The 19503-nt window shown below is 39.8% G+C and overlaps 3 protein-coding genes and 1 pseudogene across 4 annotated transcripts; 2 read left to right on the top strand and 2 right to left on the bottom strand.

Annotated features, from left to right (window-relative positions):
• The first annotated feature begins 542 nt into the window (after positions 1-542).
• Positions 543-2798, top strand: LOC147867400 (uncharacterized; annotated as a pseudogene).
• An 800-nt stretch (positions 2799-3598) lies between these two features.
• LOC147867399 (pentatricopeptide repeat-containing protein At3g03580-like) lies at positions 3599-12370 on the top strand. The gene is made up of 4 exons (XM_087315688.1): positions 3599-3769; positions 3893-6647; positions 6807-6935; positions 10580-12370. Exons 1-4 carry the CDS (start codon positions 3630-3632, stop codon positions 11954-11956), a joined length of 4401 nt encoding a protein of 1466 aa, XP_087171814.1. The 5' UTR covers positions 3599-3629; the 3' UTR covers positions 11957-12370.
• Positions 12371-12541: 171 nt separating this feature from the next.
• LOC147867398 (uncharacterized) lies at positions 12542-14997 on the bottom strand. 2 transcript variants are annotated; one of them, XM_087315181.1, is made up of 7 exons: positions 14667-14997; positions 14302-14532; positions 13944-14027; positions 13677-13806; positions 13225-13474; positions 12687-13185; positions 12542-12633 (listed from the first exon to the last, which is right to left on the bottom strand). In XM_087315181.1, the coding sequence occupies exons 1-6, from the start codon at positions 14915-14917 to the stop codon at positions 12713-12715; spliced, it is 1419 nt and encodes a 472-aa protein (XP_087171307.1). In that variant the 5' UTR covers positions 14918-14997; the 3' UTR covers positions 12542-12633; positions 12687-12712. The 2 variants fall into 2 exon arrangements, with proteins under 2 accessions (XP_087171307.1, XP_087171306.1); XM_087315180.1 differs by having other exon boundaries at positions 12542-13185.
• Positions 14998-16196: 1199 nt separating this feature from the next.
• On the bottom strand, positions 16197-19119 carry LOC147867397 (pentatricopeptide repeat-containing protein At3g02330, mitochondrial-like). Its single transcript, XM_087315179.1, has one exon. The coding sequence runs from the start codon at positions 19115-19117 to the stop codon at positions 16712-16714; it is 2406 nt and encodes an 801-aa protein (XP_087171305.1). The 5' UTR covers positions 19118-19119; the 3' UTR covers positions 16197-16711.
• Between the last annotated feature and the right edge of the window lie 384 nt (positions 19120-19503).

The following is a 19503-nucleotide window of genomic DNA, read 5'->3' as shown; positions in this document are numbered from 1 at the left end:
GAGGTGGTAACGTCAATATATTTCTCTTTCTTCATGCCCCATGAGTGGGGATTTATATAGTAAAAGATCTGATCATTACAAAAAGCTGAATGGACGTAGGTACACCTACTTACCCCACCTAGCACTCACACATTCACATTTCATATTACACCTTACACACCTTCCACATTACACCCAACCCTCTCGTACACCTATACGGGTAACACCTTCAAACACAAATTTCTTTACTTAAGCGATTCTTTGGGTCCTTTTGTACCTAACAGTGTAGTCTTTCTTTTCTTTCTTGTTCATTGGGTTGATCAATCGTCTTCATCATCAGGATCCATAGAAGGTCAGTACTCTCTCTCTCTCTATCTCTCTCTCTCTCTCTCTCTCTCTGTTTATATGTGGTCATTTCTCTATGTTTAAGTTTGCTCTTTCTTCTTTTATTATTCAATCCCCTTTTCCTTCTAATTTCTTTTTTTCTTGTATCCTTCAAAGATTTCTTTCTTTCTTCTTCTTTCTGTCTCTCTCTCATTTTGATGGTTGATGTCTCTCATAGAATGGCTTTGGTGGAGGGAAGGCAGGTTGACTCTTGGAAGGAGCTTCGACAAGCTGTGAGAGATGATGCAATTAGCTCTCATGTTGAGCTAAGAGTGATCAAGTCGGATAAAACAAGGTTCACATGAATTTTGCACTCATATGTCATAAACATCGACTCAAATGTGAACCTTAGACCCTTGTATATATATATTTCTCCAGGACAAACTTTAGACTTCAAATCTTTGTATAAAGAGTGGTATGTAAGATTCAATATGTAAGACCCAGTATGTAAGACTTAGTATGTAAGACTTGGCATGCAAGAATTAGTATGCTTGAGCTAAGAGTGATCAAGTCGGATAAAACAAGGTTCACATGAATTTTGCACTCATATGTCATAAACATCAACTCGAATGTGAACCTTAGACCCTTGTGTATATATATTTCTCCTAGAAAAACTTTAGACTTCAAATCTTTGTATAAAGAGTGGTATGTAAGACTCAATATGTAAGACCCAGTATGTAAGATCCAGTATGTAAGACTTGGCATGCAAGAATTAGTATGCTTGATATTATAGTATGTAACACTAGGCATGAGCATGCTTATCATGCATCACTACATGTATAAAAAGGGTTGATCTCCCTTGTTAACATCAAGGAGATCATCACCAGTCATGGAATAGATACTTTTACTCATTCTCATCAACTTCTCGATCTCCCTATCTCATCAACTTCCCCATCTCTTTATCTCCATTGTTCATCCGGGACATCATATGGTTTTTACACTCACTTGACTTTTAATCTTAAATTTGTGCTCACATGACTTTTGCTAGATTAACTATTGCATGCAAAAATTCTGGATGTCGATGGAGGTTGCATGCATCTTGTATTGAAGGAAGTCCAACATTCCAGATCAAGAAGAATAGGGAAGAACATAAATGTGGTGGCACTCAACACTTGGGGAACAAATAAGTAAGCTCAAAATGGTTGGCGGAAACAACATTGGAGAAGTTTAAAGATCATCTTACATACACACCAAAGGAACTAATTGGTGATGTGCGTTGTGAAAAAGGTGTCACTATCTCTTATAGGGTAGCGTGGAAATGAAAAGAAAGTGCACATGCTCAAAGCCATGGGAATCATGTATAATTTGCATATCAAAATCTTCGTAATTATTGCCAAAACATTTTAGAAGCTAATCCTGGTAGTGTGGCACATGTTCAAGAAACAATTGAAGGTCGCTTTCCTCGCATATTCATTGCTTACAATGCAAGCATAAATGGTCTCATGCATTGTAGACCAATAATTGGTCTACATGGAACTCATTTGAAAGCAAAATATCTAGGAATCCTTCTCAGGGCTACTACCATCAATGCACAAGGTGCTTTGTTTCCGATTGCAATTGGTGTAGTAATAGCAAAGAATGATGATAATTGGTGTTGGTTTCTTCAAAGTTTGAAGGATGTTCTTCGACACATAGATCCACCAACATTTATTTCGGATAGACAAAAGGGTTTAGTGGATGGTGTCATTTTGGTGTTTGGCAATGATACATGGATATTGCATGCGCCATCTATCAGACAATTTCAGAAAAGCTTTTAAAAGCACTCAACTATTGGGGATGTTGTGGAAAGTTGCAAATGCAACTAATGCTCAAGACTTTGATGTTATCATTGGAGAAATACGCACTTTAAATAGTAATGCAGTTGAATGGTTAATGAGCACCGCCAACCCCTCACATTGGGCTACATGTAAATTTTCAGGGAAAAGGTTTGGACACTTGACATCTAACATTGCTGAGTCCCTAAATGCATGGTCGTTAGAGGCTAGAGCTATGCTTACTCTAGGGATGATGGAATTGATACACCAAAAGATAATGTCATGGTTTTATGAAAGGCGGGTTAATGGAGAAACTTCTAAAGCACATATTGGATTGGTTAATGGAGAGATAACACATGATGCATTGGTTGGATATGGGGTTACCTTGTGCACATGCAGCAGTTGCTATTTTGTTTCGAAAAGAAAGAGTTCAATCTTTTTGCACATAAGGCATATTTGTTGCAATCATATTGTGATAGTTACAAGAAGCCAATATTTCCTATTGTAACGTATGATAATATTGTTGGAGGCATGTTACCACCAGCCACACGAAGACCTCCTAGACGTCCAAAAACCAAACGTATACACACAATAGAAGAAGGCACAAAGAAGAAAGAGCATCGTTGTGAAAGGTGTCGTGGGAAAGGACACAATGCTCGCAATTGTAGGGCCCCAATTTAGTGACGATTGTGCATTATTGGATATTTTGTTGAGTCGATAGATATATTTGATTTTGTGGATATTTTTGGAATTACATTTTTTGTAGACGGATCAAAATTAACATGAGAGCTAATTGCATCATATCTCACAGCTTGTCGAAGCTCCTTCAAATATTCAAACTACCTTCCCTCCACCAAAGCCATTCTATGAGAGACATCAACCATCGAAATGAGAGAGAGACAAAGAGAAGAGGAAGAAGAAAAAGAATTCTTTGAAGGATACGGGAAAAAGAGAAATTAGAAGGAAAAGGGGATTGAATAATAAAAGAAGAAAGAGCAAACCTAAACATAGAGAAATGTATATATATATATATATATATATGGAGAGAGAGAGAGAGAGAGAGAGAGAGAGAGTGTGTGTGTGTGTGTGTGTGTGTGTGTGTGTGTGTGTGTACTGACCTTCTATGGATCTTGATGATGAAGACGATTTATCAACCCAATGAACAAGAAAGAAAAGAAAGACTACATTGTTAGGTACAAAGGACCCAAAGAATCGCTTAAGTAAAGAAATTTGTATTTAAAGGGTATTCTGGTAAATAGGGCTTGTAGATTTGAGTGTATAATTACTTTATAAAGTGTATTTTTTTGAACATAGGGGTAGTTTGGTAAATTTGGAACTTCGAGGGGCATTCTGATAAATAAACGAACTTTCAGGGGTATCCTGTATCTTTTCCCTACTTTAATTTAAAAGGTATTATTATACCTCCATGTACAAGAATGGATTTTAAAAACATGGTGCGTTCATCTTCCTCCTCCTACATTCATAGCAATAAATGTTTTCTGGTTTACAAGAATGAACAGATTTGCTCTGTTTCTGCTCAGGAGGTGTCACACTTCTCAATCTTTTCGACAAAAACCCAACCCTAATTCTATACCGAGACTCTCACATCATATCAGGGTTGTCTCAACTACCTTAAACCTTAGAAAGACCAGGTTCTCTTCCTTCCTCTTCTTCTTCTCACTTTTGTATGCGTATACTTTTTTCTATCTTAGCATTCATTTTCTTCTGTCTAATTTGTTTTCTATTATAATATGTGTATGTTTGTGTGTCTGTAGAGTTCCAGCAGATGAGGCTGTTTTCGCATTTATTGAGAATGTGCAAAATCTTTGTAAAGAAGGAAAGCTTAATGAGGCTATACAAGCCTTAGATTTCATAGAAAAGCAAGGGGTATGTGTTCCTATCAACATTTACTATGGTTTAATTCAATCATGTATGATCACAAAAGATGTCGCCATGGCCAGAGAAGTGAGTTCTTCCATTGCGAGAGCTGGTTTTGAGACGAATGGATTCTTAGGAAGTCATCTCATTCATTTATATGCATCTTGTGGTGCTCTAGAAGAAGCTAATGAAGTATTCAGTAAGATTTCCAACTTAACTGAGTTTACATGGATTGCCATCATTTCAGCACATATCAAACTTGGGCAATATAAGCAAGCTTTGAAATTATACAGTGATATGTCACATTCGAATGTGAATCAAAGTGAGTTTGTCTTCATTACTGCTTTGAAAGCATGTGCTAGTTTAGGTGACTTAGAGGCAGGTCAATCAATACATGGGCATATCATTGAAGATGGATGTGAATCTAGTGTCTTTATCGGAAACACACTTATCGATATGTATTGCAAATGTGGTGTGTTATTGGATGCAAACAAGTTATTTGACATATTGCCCGAGAAGAGTGTGGTGTCATGGAGTGCAATGATTGCTGGATATGTCCAACATGGACGTAATCGTTCTGCACTCGAATTGTTTAACCAACTTTGGTCTCATGGTATTAACCCTAACGATGTCACTTTTGCATCTATATTGAAAGCGTGCTCAAATATTTCATCTTTTTTCTGTGGAAAACTCATCCATAGCTATATCATTGAGTCGGGGATTGAATTGGATGAGTTTTTGGGCGTTTCCCTTATTAATTTGTATGTAAAGTGTAGGTCACTTGTAGATGCTCGAAGGATTTTTGATAGGTTACTGAATCGCAATGTAGTTTGTTGGAGTACAATGCTTGCCGCCTATTCTCAAAATGGTTATGGAGATGAAGTTTTGGGATTGTATAAGGATATGATACAATCTAGTAGACCCAATTCTCATACATTTGTTAGTGTTTTGAAAGCTTGTTCAAACATCAGAGCCCTAGAACAAGGTAGATTGCTTCACTCTCAGGCAGTTGAGGATGGTTATCACGAGGCCGAGTTTGTGCTAAACTCATTAGTTGACATGTATTCAAAATGTGGAAACTTGGGTGATGCTTGGAGGGTTTTCTCAGATGTGTCAAAACCAAGCCTTGTGAGATGCAATGCAATGATAGAAGGATTTGCGGAATGTGGAAATAGCAATGAAGCATTTCAAATCTTCCTTGGAATGGGTGATCTAGGGTTAGAACCAGATAAAGCAACATTTATAATCATTCTGAAAGCATGTTCCACTACTTCCAATTTAGAACAGGGAAAGGCGATCCATTCACATATCATCAGAAGCGGTTGTAATCTTGAAGACGTGATGACAACTACCCTCATTCATATGTATTGTAATTGTGGAAGCATCGAGGATGCCCGTAAGGTATTTGATGACTCACCAAAGCAAGATATTGTCACTTGGAACGCTATGATTGCTGGGTATGCTCAATACAAACACGGTGAAGAAGCGGCACATCTTTATCGCAAGATCCGTACACATGGTTTAGTCTCAGACAAAATCACATGTATTAGTGTACTAAAAGCGTGCACTAGTATGGCTGCCTTGGAGTTGGGCAAACTTGTACATGCTCGTATCCGAGAGCTCGGTTGTGAATTTGAATTGGCCATTGGAAATACACTGATTGATATGTACACTAGGTGTGGAAGTATGGGAGATGCAACTACTGTGTTTAATGAGATGCCACAAAAAGATTTGGTGAGCTGGACAGCAATGATTGCAGGCCATGCGCAACATAATGACTATACTGCAGCAGAAGGATACTTCCATGGCCTACAGAAGGAAGGTCTAAAACCAAATTATGTAACTTTTGTGTCTCTGCTTTCAGCATGTAGTCATAAGGGTTTGCTAGAGCAAGCATGTCAACAGTTCAAAGCGATGAATGAGGACCATGGCATATTGCCCACAGTCGATCATTGCAATTGCTTGGTTGATCTTCTGGGTCGTGGTGGTTGTGTGAGGCAAGCCGAAGAGCTACTTGATAGTCTACCTTTCAAGTCCAACATAGCAGGGTGGACATCCTTGCTCACTCATTGTCGAGTACACGGTGAAGTTGAGCTTGGCCGCCGATGTTTTGATCATATAACATCCATTGATAAGACCTATGCCTCAAGTTATGTTCTTATGTGTAATATCTATTTGGATGCTGGCATGTCAAAAGAAGCAGAAGCTCTTAAAGAACAGAGGATACAAGCACATGCATGGAAGAAGCCAGGTAAATGCTTCATTGAGGTTGATGACAAGGTCCATAATTTCTCAGTTGGAGATAAATCACACCCACGAATCAAGGACATTTACAAGAAATTGCATAGGTTAGGGACAGAAATGAAACAAGACGGTTGCTTACCGCAAACACACATTGTTTTAGAACAAATGTCGGATGAGGACAAGGAGCAGTATTTATGTGGGCATTGTGAGAAGCTAGCTATAGCTTTTGGGCTTATAAGCACACCCCCTGGCACTCCAATCCGGGTGGCAAAGAACCTTCGAGTTTGCATTGATTGCCATACTTCCACAAAGGCTATATCCAAGATGGAAGGGCGAGAAATAATCGTGATTGATACATATAGGGTTCATCATTTCAAGGACGGTGCTTGCTCTTGCAAAGATTATTTCTAAACTCCATGCAATTTTTACTTGTACATTAATGTAGAGAATATATATTTTTATGATGAAAGTGTTGGGGATCTTCCATACACACATACATTAATGTGGAGACCCTTCAATTTTTACTTGGTATATTAATGTAGAGAAAATATATTTTTAATGATGAAGTCATTGGAGATCTTCAATACACACATAGCAGCAGGCCAAACAACCTACTGGGGAAAGTGCAAGTTTGATGAAATACATAGTGCATTGGTAGATTCAGATTGCTACTACCTCAAACTCTTTGATATATTTGTGAGTGTTGATATTTTTAACCATTGGCATGACCTGTTGCGATGACTCCTGTCCATATATATTGTGGACTTCAAATTTTATTCATTAACCTCACATGCAAGGAACTCAACATTTTGTTTGAAATAAAACATATACAAGTTTACACTATCCTCACGAGTCACTCATTGTATGATGTGCAATTGCATTGTTTGCATTGTATTGTTTGTGGCCCCTGTCCATAGATGATTCTTGTGCATATGGTACGCTCATATAGCACACATCATGTGAGAAATGGTACCACATAACTGCTTAAATAACACAATATAATTGCTTGACAAAGGCTTAGTCAAAGGGCATACGGAAAAATAGCAAAATTTGAGTGCCATTTGCACCCTTTTTTCCAATAGACATTACGTTCAACTCACGTCCTATACCTATATAGATAGAACCCATGAGATCCTATGTGCAATGTTTTTTTCTCTCCAAATGCCCTAATTTCAGCTGAAACCCTAATTAATTCATTATTAGTGAATCAATTAATGTTTTAGTCAATTATTTAATTATTAGTCAGTTATAAAATGTTTTAGTGAATTAATTCTTCGTTTTTTTGTTGAATTAACTCATTTTTATTATGTAAATTTATTTTGAAAAACAATGGTTTTATAATATTCTTGGGGCCATTTCTTATTCTCAAATATTGCAAATAGCACGCATGGCAAATATCATGAATATCACATATGTGTCAATCTCTATGGTTATAGGTAGTGCAAACAACGCATTGCAAGGTGAGAGTCGAGAGTAGAGACTCAAACATACGAGGGGACATTATTGAAGTAGATTGTTTATGGTGTATGAAGAAGTTCTAATTGGCTCTTAACATGTTTTGGTGACAATCATGATTTTTCATCGTGGGCAACTGGAGTTAGGGAGATGTGATATAGAGAAGGGAGGGGGGCATTGCATATTGACGTGTCCTTGAAGTGAGCATAATCAACATAAGAAAAAGAAATTTAAAAATGGTCTAACACCATATTTAATAGCTGTATAAAAGTGGTCACAAATAAAAGATGTATGTATGTATGTGAAAAAGCAACATGCTTTTGAGCATTTTCAGGAGCATTTTTGAGTACTTTCGCCCAAAAAATTGCAGTGGGCGGTTACTTCAGCGCATACATATCATAGATCCAACGGATTCATAAGACTCTATACATATGTATGTATATAAAACATCTTGCCAATCCAACCTTGTACAAAAGGGAATACAGTTATTATGACTCTTTTGGACCTCATGCCTACTTCGAGAACGCGGACCTCATGCACATCCTGGCCTACTTACATAGATGATTTGCATTCCGCCCACTCAAGGACCTGATACCCATAACGTTCGTCGTTACCACCAAATTTAATTTCTCTGTAGTTAAAAATATGCCTGCCTATGTTGATGGACACCTTACTGAGCATGACAGACACAGCATAGCATAGAATCTGATTGCTTTATCTTCTCTTTTGCCCAATGGCCTCTGCATTCTAATAAAATGATGGGCAATTAATAATACAACGGCATGGCATGTCCTGTTTGATCGATCCAAACAAGCAGGATACGGGTGTGTGATGGGGGGGGGGGGGAAGTCCTCTTGGAGGAAGTTTTAGATATTTTTATTATTTGCAAAACTGCTCAAGTTCAATCCATGTACATATGTATATCTATATATATGTATGCATGGTTTAGTGCTAAAAGCTAGGGCCCACCTCGATGTGACTGACACTAGTACATCATCATCATCATCATCATCATGCATGTGGTGGGGAAGCTAGCCTTGACTTTACGATTAGAGTGAGAGAGAGAGAGATGGAATGATCACAAACGTCCATGGAATATGATGGATGGGCCCAATAATGGTAAAGAGTGGTGAGCCCGGGATCCTCTTAATTAGGGTTACGACTTTTGATGGTGTCGTTTAAAGCACCACGCTGGAGGGAGCTAGGCAGCTAGAAAGCCAGAGACCAGAAAAGTGTTAGAGCGAGCGCGGGCGTGAGGGAAGGGGAAGGGGAAGGGGAAAGGGGGGGGGGGGGGGGGGGGGGGCATAATACAAATTGATTGATGGGAATGATTGTGCTTTGTGAGTTCCCACCACCTCCACCTCTAAAGCTTCCCGAATCCCAACCATAAATTCTGAATTAAGACATACATTTGAGTAGAAAATGGTCGAATTTGACTGCCACTGCCCAAATTATGGGTGTGTGTGTGTCTTTCAAAAAGGAAGGGAAATGCAATTAAGATATGGCTGGCTACTCCATCGTCGCTGCTATACATATTGCATAGCTTGTATTCCCACTAAAGAGGAAAATAAGTTTAAATCTAAAAGAAATATGGGCATTCTCTGAATGTCTTCTCTGTGGGATTTGTAGGGAGGGGTGGAAGACGGATGCTACAATTATTGATGTCGTGTGACGACAACCATCAATCCATCCATGGATCGTAAGAGTCAGGAAGTTGGCTAGCACATCATTTTCCAATTCAAATCTTAATTATTGTTTTTTTTATATGTGAATATATCTAATAATATACATACATAGAGCGAGAGAGAGAGAGAGGGTATTTTTGTATCATGGCATTAGCGTGTGTGTGTGTGTGTGTGTGTGTGTGTGTGTGTGTACGTGGGTATCATTCGGTCAAAAGATTGCGAATTTCCATAGGGACCTCCAAGAAATTATAACGTATCCGTCACTCCCAACTAGTGACAGTTTGGTTTCGCATGTGACACCGACAACATAATGTGCGTACTTTTTGAGGAAGGTCTGTCAGAAGAGTAGATTGGTGGAGTGACGGTTCAGGTGGGGGGGGTCGGGGGGAGGAGAGGAGAGGAAAAGGAAGGAAAGTCCACATTCTTATTATTATTATTGGGCCTGTGGAAAGCCACAACGACCTTTTACCTTAACAATGAAGGAGACTCGACTCTATTTCTCAATGGAAACTGAATAAAATATATTAAAGTTGCAGACGGGCGAAGAAGAAATTGAGAGTTCATACAGACGGAGGATATGACCGAAAGGTTGTAACTTGTAACTGAGGAGGATACGAGACCCATGTCCAAAGGGAGGAGGGGGTGGGGGATAGATAAAGTAAAGAAATGGGGTGCAGCCAATCATGGGGATGTCAGTGTTAAGTTACAGTGGTGGACATTTTTAGTTATAGACTGTAGTATCTAGTCAAACTATTTCGAGTGCACATGCGCATAGAGAGAGAGAGAGAGAGAGAGAGAGAGAGAGAGAGATCTGAGGAGGAAGGACATTAACTAACGTCATGCCAAGACAATGTCAATGATTAGGAAACTTAACACTACTTCACATTATTGAGAGTGCATAATTATGTATGTTTGCATGGATGGATGGAATAGGGAGGGAGGGAGAGGGAGATAGATATATAAGGAGGGGAGGGGGGGAGACATGTGTATGACTGACTGAATGAATGAATAAGCAAGAGTAGATGTAGATGTAGATGTAGATGTAGATGTAGTAGTAGTAGTAGGCAAAAGAAGGAAGGAAGGGAGATACAGAAGAGAGGAAGGAAAGAGATGGAGGTGGTTGCGGTGAGAGTAAGAAGAATGGGTGGAGGGGAGTGGGTGTGGGTGTTGTTTATGTTGCTGTTGCTGTTGCTGGTGAAGTGTGGAGAGGGAAGGGTGAGTAATGATGATTACAGGGTGGGGGGGGCAGGCGGATATTATTGGGGGGGGCAGGGAAAAGTGGAGAAGCGTGATGGTGTTGTAATAGAGGAGGGGAGCACACGAGTAAAGGTCCAACATAGATACTATGACTACAAGGATGATTATAATAAGAAGGTATTTTTCAATGAGTCTATTACATCCAAGGTTATGGGTTTTGTATTGGCGGATGTGAAGAAAGTAGAGGGGATTAGAGTGAAGATGATGTTAAATAAATTAGGCCAAACAAGTCAGATAGACACTAGGATTCTACCGGGGACAAGTATTGGAACTGGAAACTACATATTGGAAGTTGGGTTAGGAACACCCACAAAAGCACTACGTGTTGTCCTCGACACGGGTAGTGATTTGGGATGGACTCAATGTAAACCTTGCAGTGGTGCAAACTCTTGTTACTCTCAAAAAGAGCCCATTTTCGACCCGTCTGGATCGTCCTCGTACAAATCAGTGCCTTGTGATGCTCGCCTATGCAAGACTGTGGCAAGCACGATGGCATCAGGATGCACAAGCACCAATATTTGTGAGTATGGAATTCAATATTTGGATGGCTCTTTCACATTGGGAAACGTTGCTACAGACACACTCAAGGTTGGGTCTGCACGGATTCCCTCGTATGCCTTCGGGTGTGGCCTTAATAATCAAGGGCTTTTCAATGGTTTCGATGGATTGCTCGGATTCAGTCGAAACGCACTCGCATTTCCAGCCCAGACCCGATCGAGGATTTTTACTTACTGCCTACCATCCCCGTTCTCCACCAGTGCCAGTGGATTCCTCGAATTCGGGATTGCCAAGGGTCGTAGTGTGACGACGCCTGCAGTGCAATTCCTGTCTTCAAATTCGGCTTTCTATGAGGTATCACTCTCTTCTCTTCGTGTCAACTCTCGCTCTGTGATAGGGCCCTCAGGTGGTGGCTCCTTGATTATCGACTCTGGCACCGTCATCACACGTTTGGATTCGGCAATTTACATCAAAGTTCGTGATGCTTTCAGAAGAGCCACGACCAAGCTTCCTCCCGCCCCTTCAGATGCTGGGCAAGGTCTTTTTGACACTTGCTACAAATTGACGGTTGGATCAAAAGTCACCATTCCTTCTGTAACGTTTGCTTTGGGTAGTGGAAGTGGTGGGGATGGTCTCCTCTTTACACCACCCGCTGCCTCTTTGCTCTACCCTATGGATGACACCGGCACCGTGTGTTTCGCTTTTGCACCCATTAAATCTGGCACTGCTTCCTCCATTCTCGGGAATTATCAACAACAAGGTTTCTCTTTCTCATTTGATATTGCTCACAATTCCCTAACCATCAAACCAAATGCTTGTTAAACACAATAGATAAGTCACCGCTCCTATCCATGTTAATAGAAAAACGATTGATCAAATCACTACTTTATTATTATTCAACATCAACCCATGTACCATCACCAACCATATTCATTATATCATATAAAAGGAGACACACACTTCCAGATTGATTGATACTACTTCAATAACCAGTGATGGCAAATTATGTTAATATCGTACATGTGTGCTATGCCATCAAAATGATTGATCCAACAATTCCAACTATTGCCTTCCTCATGCCGACCAACAATAAGCTACATACCGTCAATCGTTTATCATGTGCTTTTTTCTAATGTGACCCGCATACCTACAATACTTACCTGATGGGCATTTTTACTGTTAAAAAACATAGTTTATCATCTCTACTTTAAATAATACACTGCAAAACATTCTTAATTGCTCGTATATGAGATTCAAGTAATCGTGGTAGTGGGGTGCACAAATGAAGACAGCTTCGATTGCATCATATCATGTACATTGATCGAAAATATAACGTGTACATCTTGCTAACTAAGAGAGCAACACAAGGCCTTTGTGAGGGGGGGAACCAATCAAAAACGAGTTGGATATATAAAGAGAACCATGTTAATTAAGCATAAGGTGATTGATACGAGTGAGGTTAGTTTATCATTAACCATAGCTGCTATGCTCATGAGCTACTTTAACAAAGGTTAGTTTATCATTAACCATAGCTGCTATGCTCATCAGTTACTTTTAAAAAAAACTCGTAATGGAGTGTCAAGCTGAGATCTGGACTCTCCTTGATCTTGTTACTCGCATTTGCTTACAAGCATCTTGGATCTCTCCTTTACCTTCATTCTTTCTTTTCTTTTGCACCCTTCCAGAGTCACGCTTCTCGTTCTTCTCATGCACTTTGACGGTGTTTGAACCCTGTAACATCTCTGGATTCAACATCTTAACTTGCTTGTAGATGCTCGTTATATCTGTCTGAATTGTCTTCAATTTTGTCTCCTTTACATCTTCAACTACTTCCCTTTCAATCTTGAGTCCACCAAGGTCTGGTAACACTTCTGTTCCAATCTTTGGTTCACCGTCATCCACAAATATTTCAATTTCAATCTTCTGTTCCTCTTCATCCAGTAAAACTCTGGTTTCAATCTTCTGTAAACCTTTATCTGCCAACTTGTTAGTTTCAATCTTCTTCTGCCCAACTTCATCAGGCAACACGTTGCTCGCAATCTTCTGTTCATCTTCATCAATTAAAACTCTGGTTTCAATCTTCTGAATACCTTCATTTGGCAACTCGGCTTCAATCTTCTTCTGCTCACCTTCATATGGTAGCACTTTGCTTTCAATCTTCTGTTCTGCTTTATCGGCTAGGACTTCTGTTTTGATCTTCTTCTCATCTTCACTGGATTCAATGTGGCTATCTGCTTGCCCTTCTGCATTTGTTTTGATTCCAGCTACCTCTGCAGGTTGTGATCCCCTTCTTGTCATTATAAGATAGTGTGCCACAGATTTATAATTCATCTGTAGAGCCTGACAAAAACGGGAAGGGGACGAGTTAATAAAAATCAAAGATTTCCTGTTTTTGCTCAGGATAGGCTCTTTGTTTAGATTGTAATTCTAGCACTAAATTACACAAGTTTCTAAAAATTGAAGCATGAACACAGGTTTACCAATATGCTTCATTAACAGGAATAATGAATATTCAATACAAAAAAGAAATGAGCACACATACCTGCCGATACATTGAGCCAGTTGGTGCCCAGCCTTTCTTTAACCGGCAAAAACTGCAATTACATATTCCACGACAACCAGGGCATACCCAATCCTTGTTTTTTTGCGCCTCGAGAACATTCTCACCATACCTACGAATTTATATTGCCAATAGTAAATGAACAAATACACCTTTTTATCTGATTCCGTTTTGTATTGCAATTATAAACCTAATGAACACACACAATGCATAGGCCCAACAATGTATATTGGAACAACGATATCTAACCTCATAAATAGGCAATCACCACAAAATTGCCCGCGAAGCGTCTGGCATTGACTGCATGAAGTACGCAATCCTAAGGTCTTTTGCCTGAGATCATCACCAACTAACATTGTCATATACCATTCAAGACCAAGCAAACAAAGATACAATCATGAGGTTACTTTCACATTATGGAAATATACAACTACCCCATATGTATATCTGTGATGCTCACAAGACTCTGCATTTAATTAATGGCATGGCTAGAAAAAAAATCTGTGAACTCTACATCTTAAATGTAGCAAGAAGAAATCCAAGGACAACAGTAGAAATCCAAGAAGAGACGTGCATAAGGTTTGCAAACAAATAGAAGAAATGAGACCTGCATTGATGACATGTCTTTCCAATAGCAGAATCATAGATACGATTGCCATCAGGTCCAAAGCCATCTTTAAAAAGCTCCCAATCTTGTTCGCAGGGCCCAAGTAGTTTCTCATGTTCTTCAGTATAAATCTCAGGTTGCCGAATTCGCGAATCGACAACCTCATCGGACAGATCTTTGACAGCAGTCACCGCGATTTCTTTGTAGCATGGCGCTGCAGTTCCTAGAAGCCTATGAAAACAAAGAGCCTTGATGATATGGTAAATCCTTTGGGCTAAAGGCAAATTTTGGGATTTATGTAACTCCTCGGTTACAGTCTACTTTTAGGGTTTAAATAGACTAGGGACATGGGGTGCGGTGCGTACCTGGATGATCTGCGTGAGGGGAGAGTTGAAGGAGGAAGAGTTGAAGGAGGATGGGGAGGATCTCTTTTCTGTCTCTTCCGCGGAGGGATTGCAGTGCCTTGGAGGAGAGGCGTGGGGGATTCCTTGATGACAGCGTTACTACTGATACAGCGAGAGAGGTCCAGAAGACCGAGAGCTTCCATGCGTTTCCGATTCTCGAAGAGCCGAGCTTCTCTCTGCTGTTCGTACTCTGTCACGCACGGCCTCCCCATCCCACCTACTTCTTCTTCTTCTTCTTGAGCTTCTTCTTGAGCTTCTTCTTCTTCTTCTTCTTCTCTGTGGGATCTTCTTTCTTTCTGTCTGTCTGTCTGTGTGTGTGTGTTTTGGAGCGAAATGGCCGTTGGCGCGCGCTCTGTGTGTGTGTGTGTGTGTGTGTGTGTGTGTGTGTGTGTCGCTGAAATAAAAATACGCGGGAAGAGGGAGCATCCCTTCCGTCTCTTTGAGACGCGTGTGCGCGCTGAAACACACACGTGTTGCAAGCAAGCATATATGTATGTATGTATATATGTGTGTACATACATATTTGTGAAAGAAAGGGGTGGGTAGCCCTGGCCCCTCTCTTCTAATGCTTTAACACACAATCTCAAAATTGTGATGTGTATGCATAATACCATTGGATGATGTTGTGGAGCAAGATGACAATTCCACAAATGGCACAACGAATCATCATCCATCAATCAAACCCCAACAAATTACACAATGTTCTAAGGAGCAAGAAGTTTTGTCATCTCAACGTGTGAAATGAACATACCACTTTAATTATGGCACGTCAGTCACGGTGGGCATCAAACAGCGCATTGAAGTAGATCAAGAAATAGATCCACCACATACATGTTCCTCATCTTAGAAAAAATATTAGACTAGTGATAGAATCTCTCTCCATTATAGAGAAAAAAAACCTAAGTCGTGGCTCTACAATGCAAACAAACAAGAAGAACACATTAACATCTCATGATCATACATCTATATTTGTGAGAGCATGTGGGTTTGATCTTCCCGATGCTGATATCACATAGGATAACATTATTTGATACTTAGTGCTCCTATGTTGGCTAAAAACCAAAGATTAATGTCCTCTTGTTCATCGATGCTAATAGTGCCTTTTATGAAACAAAGAGAGGCAAATGCAAGCATGGTAAATCATAAGGAAATTTGAGGGACACAATGAAAAATAAGGCTTCATCCCTACAAAGGAGGTAAGAGTTGTTGCTCTACACAGTAAGGTAAGAGCAAAAAAGAAGCATGCTACGCAACTTTTAACTATCACAAGATTTGTTTGAATATTTACTCTAGACAGGTAGAATTATATGCACTTTAATACATTGACACTACAAGCCAATTTTTTAAGTTTTTGTGAGGAACCAAAATCACTTGTTATTGACCGAAGGATATCATATAAAATTAAAATGCTCGACAAAGATAAGGGAGGGAATACTGTTAGATGAACAAAATCCATAGGCCTAAAATGTGGAATCGGACAAGATCCCAATGAACATACTCAAAGTAGTATACAAATTGAACACAGAATCAGAAGAGAACTCTTTGTGTGGGTATGGTATTTTAGAAGGATTTAGACATATGGTATGTTGCTAGCTTTCAAAATATACCAAATGGATCCAAGGCATTTCTTATATGTTGAGTTTATGGATGTTACGGAAAATTGTTGATATGGAGAACCCTGTTGTAGCAATTGCATTTTGCGACATTCTCGCATGCCAATGTCAGAATATGCTCTAAACATTTCAAGAACAGACTCTCCAAATTGAGATCATTGTATCAGATATGAACCTCGATCTTTAAAAGTTGCCAAATTTAGCTGCTCAAAATGTATGTACAGAATCACGCACCCTAATTGTCTAAACCTCCATATGCCAGCATATGGTAATGGTAAGAAGAGCATGTAGCTTGAGGTGACGTGTCTTACATCTCATCTCGATTATCGAGATTGATGATACCATGAGAAACGATCTTGAATATAAATTGTATTAACAAAATAAAACGATGATTTATAACTTCATTTGTAGGCATAAAGATGGTTCGGACAGACAATCCAACTCATCTACTTCCAATTCAATCCTCTCCACATCCTCATAGGATGCATAAATATTTGAAAGCAACACATACGCTAATGTGCTTTCTGGATCCAACTCAACAATCCAGTCAGCCACATAATTTCCTGGCTTTACATCATTGTGAACCTTACAAGAACCAAGAAGAACTTTCCACATTACAACATCTGGCTGAATCGGAATCCGATTCACAAACTCCTTGGCTTCAGAAACTCTCCCTACTTTACCAAAAAGATCGATGATACCTGCATAATGCTCAAAACATGGTACTATGCCATGGACTCGGTTCATAGAATCGAAGTACTCTAAGCCATCGTCAACAAGGCCAACATGTGCACATGCCGAGAAAATACTTGCAAAGGTGATGTCATTAGCCTTGATGCCTTGTTTTAGCATTTTATGATAGACCTCTAAGGCCTCCTTCCCATAGCCATGTTGAGCATATCCTGTAATCATAGCATTCCATGAGATGATGTCATGATGATTATAGTGTTTCTCGAAAAGATTCCAAGCATCAATCATGTTGCCACATTTGCTATACATATGGACCAGAGCATTTTGCACGCCATTGTCCGTTTCATACCCACCATCCACAACCGCTATGTGAACTTCCTTACCCTGTGCCAAGTTGGCCAAAGTTGAGCAGGCACAGACAACTGCGGTGAATGTAAATTCATTGGGATGTATTTTGCTGTCCACCATCTCTACATACAGCTGAATTGCTTTGGTCGCCATATTAGATTGAACATAGCCTGCAAGCATGATATTCCACAGAGCTAAGTCTTTACAATGTTGCCTTTCGAATTCTTTTCTTGCTGCCTCCACACTACCACATTTGTTGTACATACCAATGAGGCCAGTGCCTATACCAGCTTGTATTTCAATCCCATAAAAGATAATATCAGTATGGATTTGATGACCTTGTTCTAAGTCTGATTCCCCACAACAAGCACTAAGAACTGTATTGTAAGTGAATTTGTCTGGTATCACATTGCTTCCAGACATTTGTTCATAAAGGGAAAAAGCATCCTTCACAAGGGCATTCAAAACATAAACTGAGAGCATCGCATTCCATGTGACTAGATCTCGAAAAAAGAGATTATCGAAAATTTTCCTTGCATTTCTAATGCTCCCACATTTCCCATACATGTTAAAGAGAGCCGTTCCCAGAAGAACTTGAGATTCAAGGCTATAACGAATCACTTTTGAATGGATATCCATGCCATGAGGCAAGGATGCCAGGGATGCACTGGCACCAAGAGCATTTATGAAGGTGACATCATTGGGTTTCACATCCATGGAAACCAATTGTTCATAAAGATAGAGGCAATCTATGTCTTGCCCATTCTCTACATACACAGTCATCATCGAATTCCACAAAACAACATTTCGGGGATTTTTTTGGTTGAACACAGATCGTGCATCCGGTATTCTCTGACATTTTCCATACATAGAGACGAGAGTAGAATTGATTGAAAGATCGGTATCAAACCCACATTCAACGATATATGCATGCAAGCTCAATCCTCGTTGAATAGAGGTAAGGACACAACAAATGCCCAGGAGGGTTACAAATGAGACATTGTTCGGGTCCACATTACTATGTTGCATCTGTTGATAGAGTTGAATTGCTTCATGAAACTCTCCATCGTGGACATAGGAAGCAATAATGGTATTCCATGCAATGACATCTCTAGAGACCATATTGTCGAAAACCCATCTACCACTTCTGATACAACCATTTTTACTATACATATTGATAAGAGCTGTTCCAAGTATAACATTGACATCAAAGCTATATTCAATGACAGATGCATGGATGGCCTCACCTTGATGCAATGAAGTGGCACTTAAGATGCTAACCATGGTAATGTTGTTCGGCTTGATGCCGGCCTTATACATTTCTTGGTATTTATTCATTCCTTCTCTGTGATTACCGTGTTGTATGTATGCGTCCATGATGAGGGTCCATGTGATAATATTTCTGGATGCCATCCTCTCGAACACTGAAACAGAGTCATCAAGATCACCACATTTAGCATACATTTTGATGAGAAGGTTTCCAAGGAACAACTTTCTGTCCAAGGAGCTACGGACGATGTGAGCATGGACCCTTCTGCCATGACTTAGGAGTCGATGGCGGCTACATTCACCCAATAAGTATGAATAAACTGAGAGGTCTGCTTTTTTCTCTTCGTCTAGAAGAAGGTTAATGGCCTGTTTGAAGTTGGGGGGAAGAGATATTTCGACCGGTATTTCTGATTTAACTGCTGTAGAAAATCTGGCTCGGATGGTGCCTTTCTTCTTCTTCACTCTTGCAAAGCGAGTCGGATGCAGGGGCATAGTAGTCAAGTCATACCCTATGCACTCCCAGTACATACATGCACAAACAAAAAAATCAACATCGCTTAGTTTCATTTTGACTCCACACGGTCTCAAGACATTCAACACAAAGGTCTTTCTTTGGGTCTTGGGTCTTTGGGGTTCAATTCTGTTGTTGCATTATCTAGTGCCCATTCATCTCCAATGTCCATCATGGCTCGACAAGCTCTTTAAATTCTGTTACTCCCACATGTGTCCTCCATACATATGTAGTTTACATCATAACATCAAAGTTCCATCAAATTGTTGAGATGCTCCAAGTTAGATCCTCGCCATGTGGTTGGCCCTATCCCAACGGGTGGTCCCCAACTGTTAGCCCAACAACTAGTCCCAACATGCATTTTTTG

This window comes from Azolla caroliniana, unplaced genomic scaffold (genome assembly GCF_043228905.1).
Source record: "Azolla caroliniana isolate FFs.n. ecotype wild unplaced genomic scaffold, voAzoCaro1.0.p SCAF_2, whole genome shotgun sequence".
Classification (NCBI taxonomy): Eukaryota; Viridiplantae; Streptophyta; class Polypodiopsida; order Salviniales; family Salviniaceae; genus Azolla; species Azolla caroliniana.
This window is presented reverse-complemented; position numbering and strand designations above follow the sequence as displayed.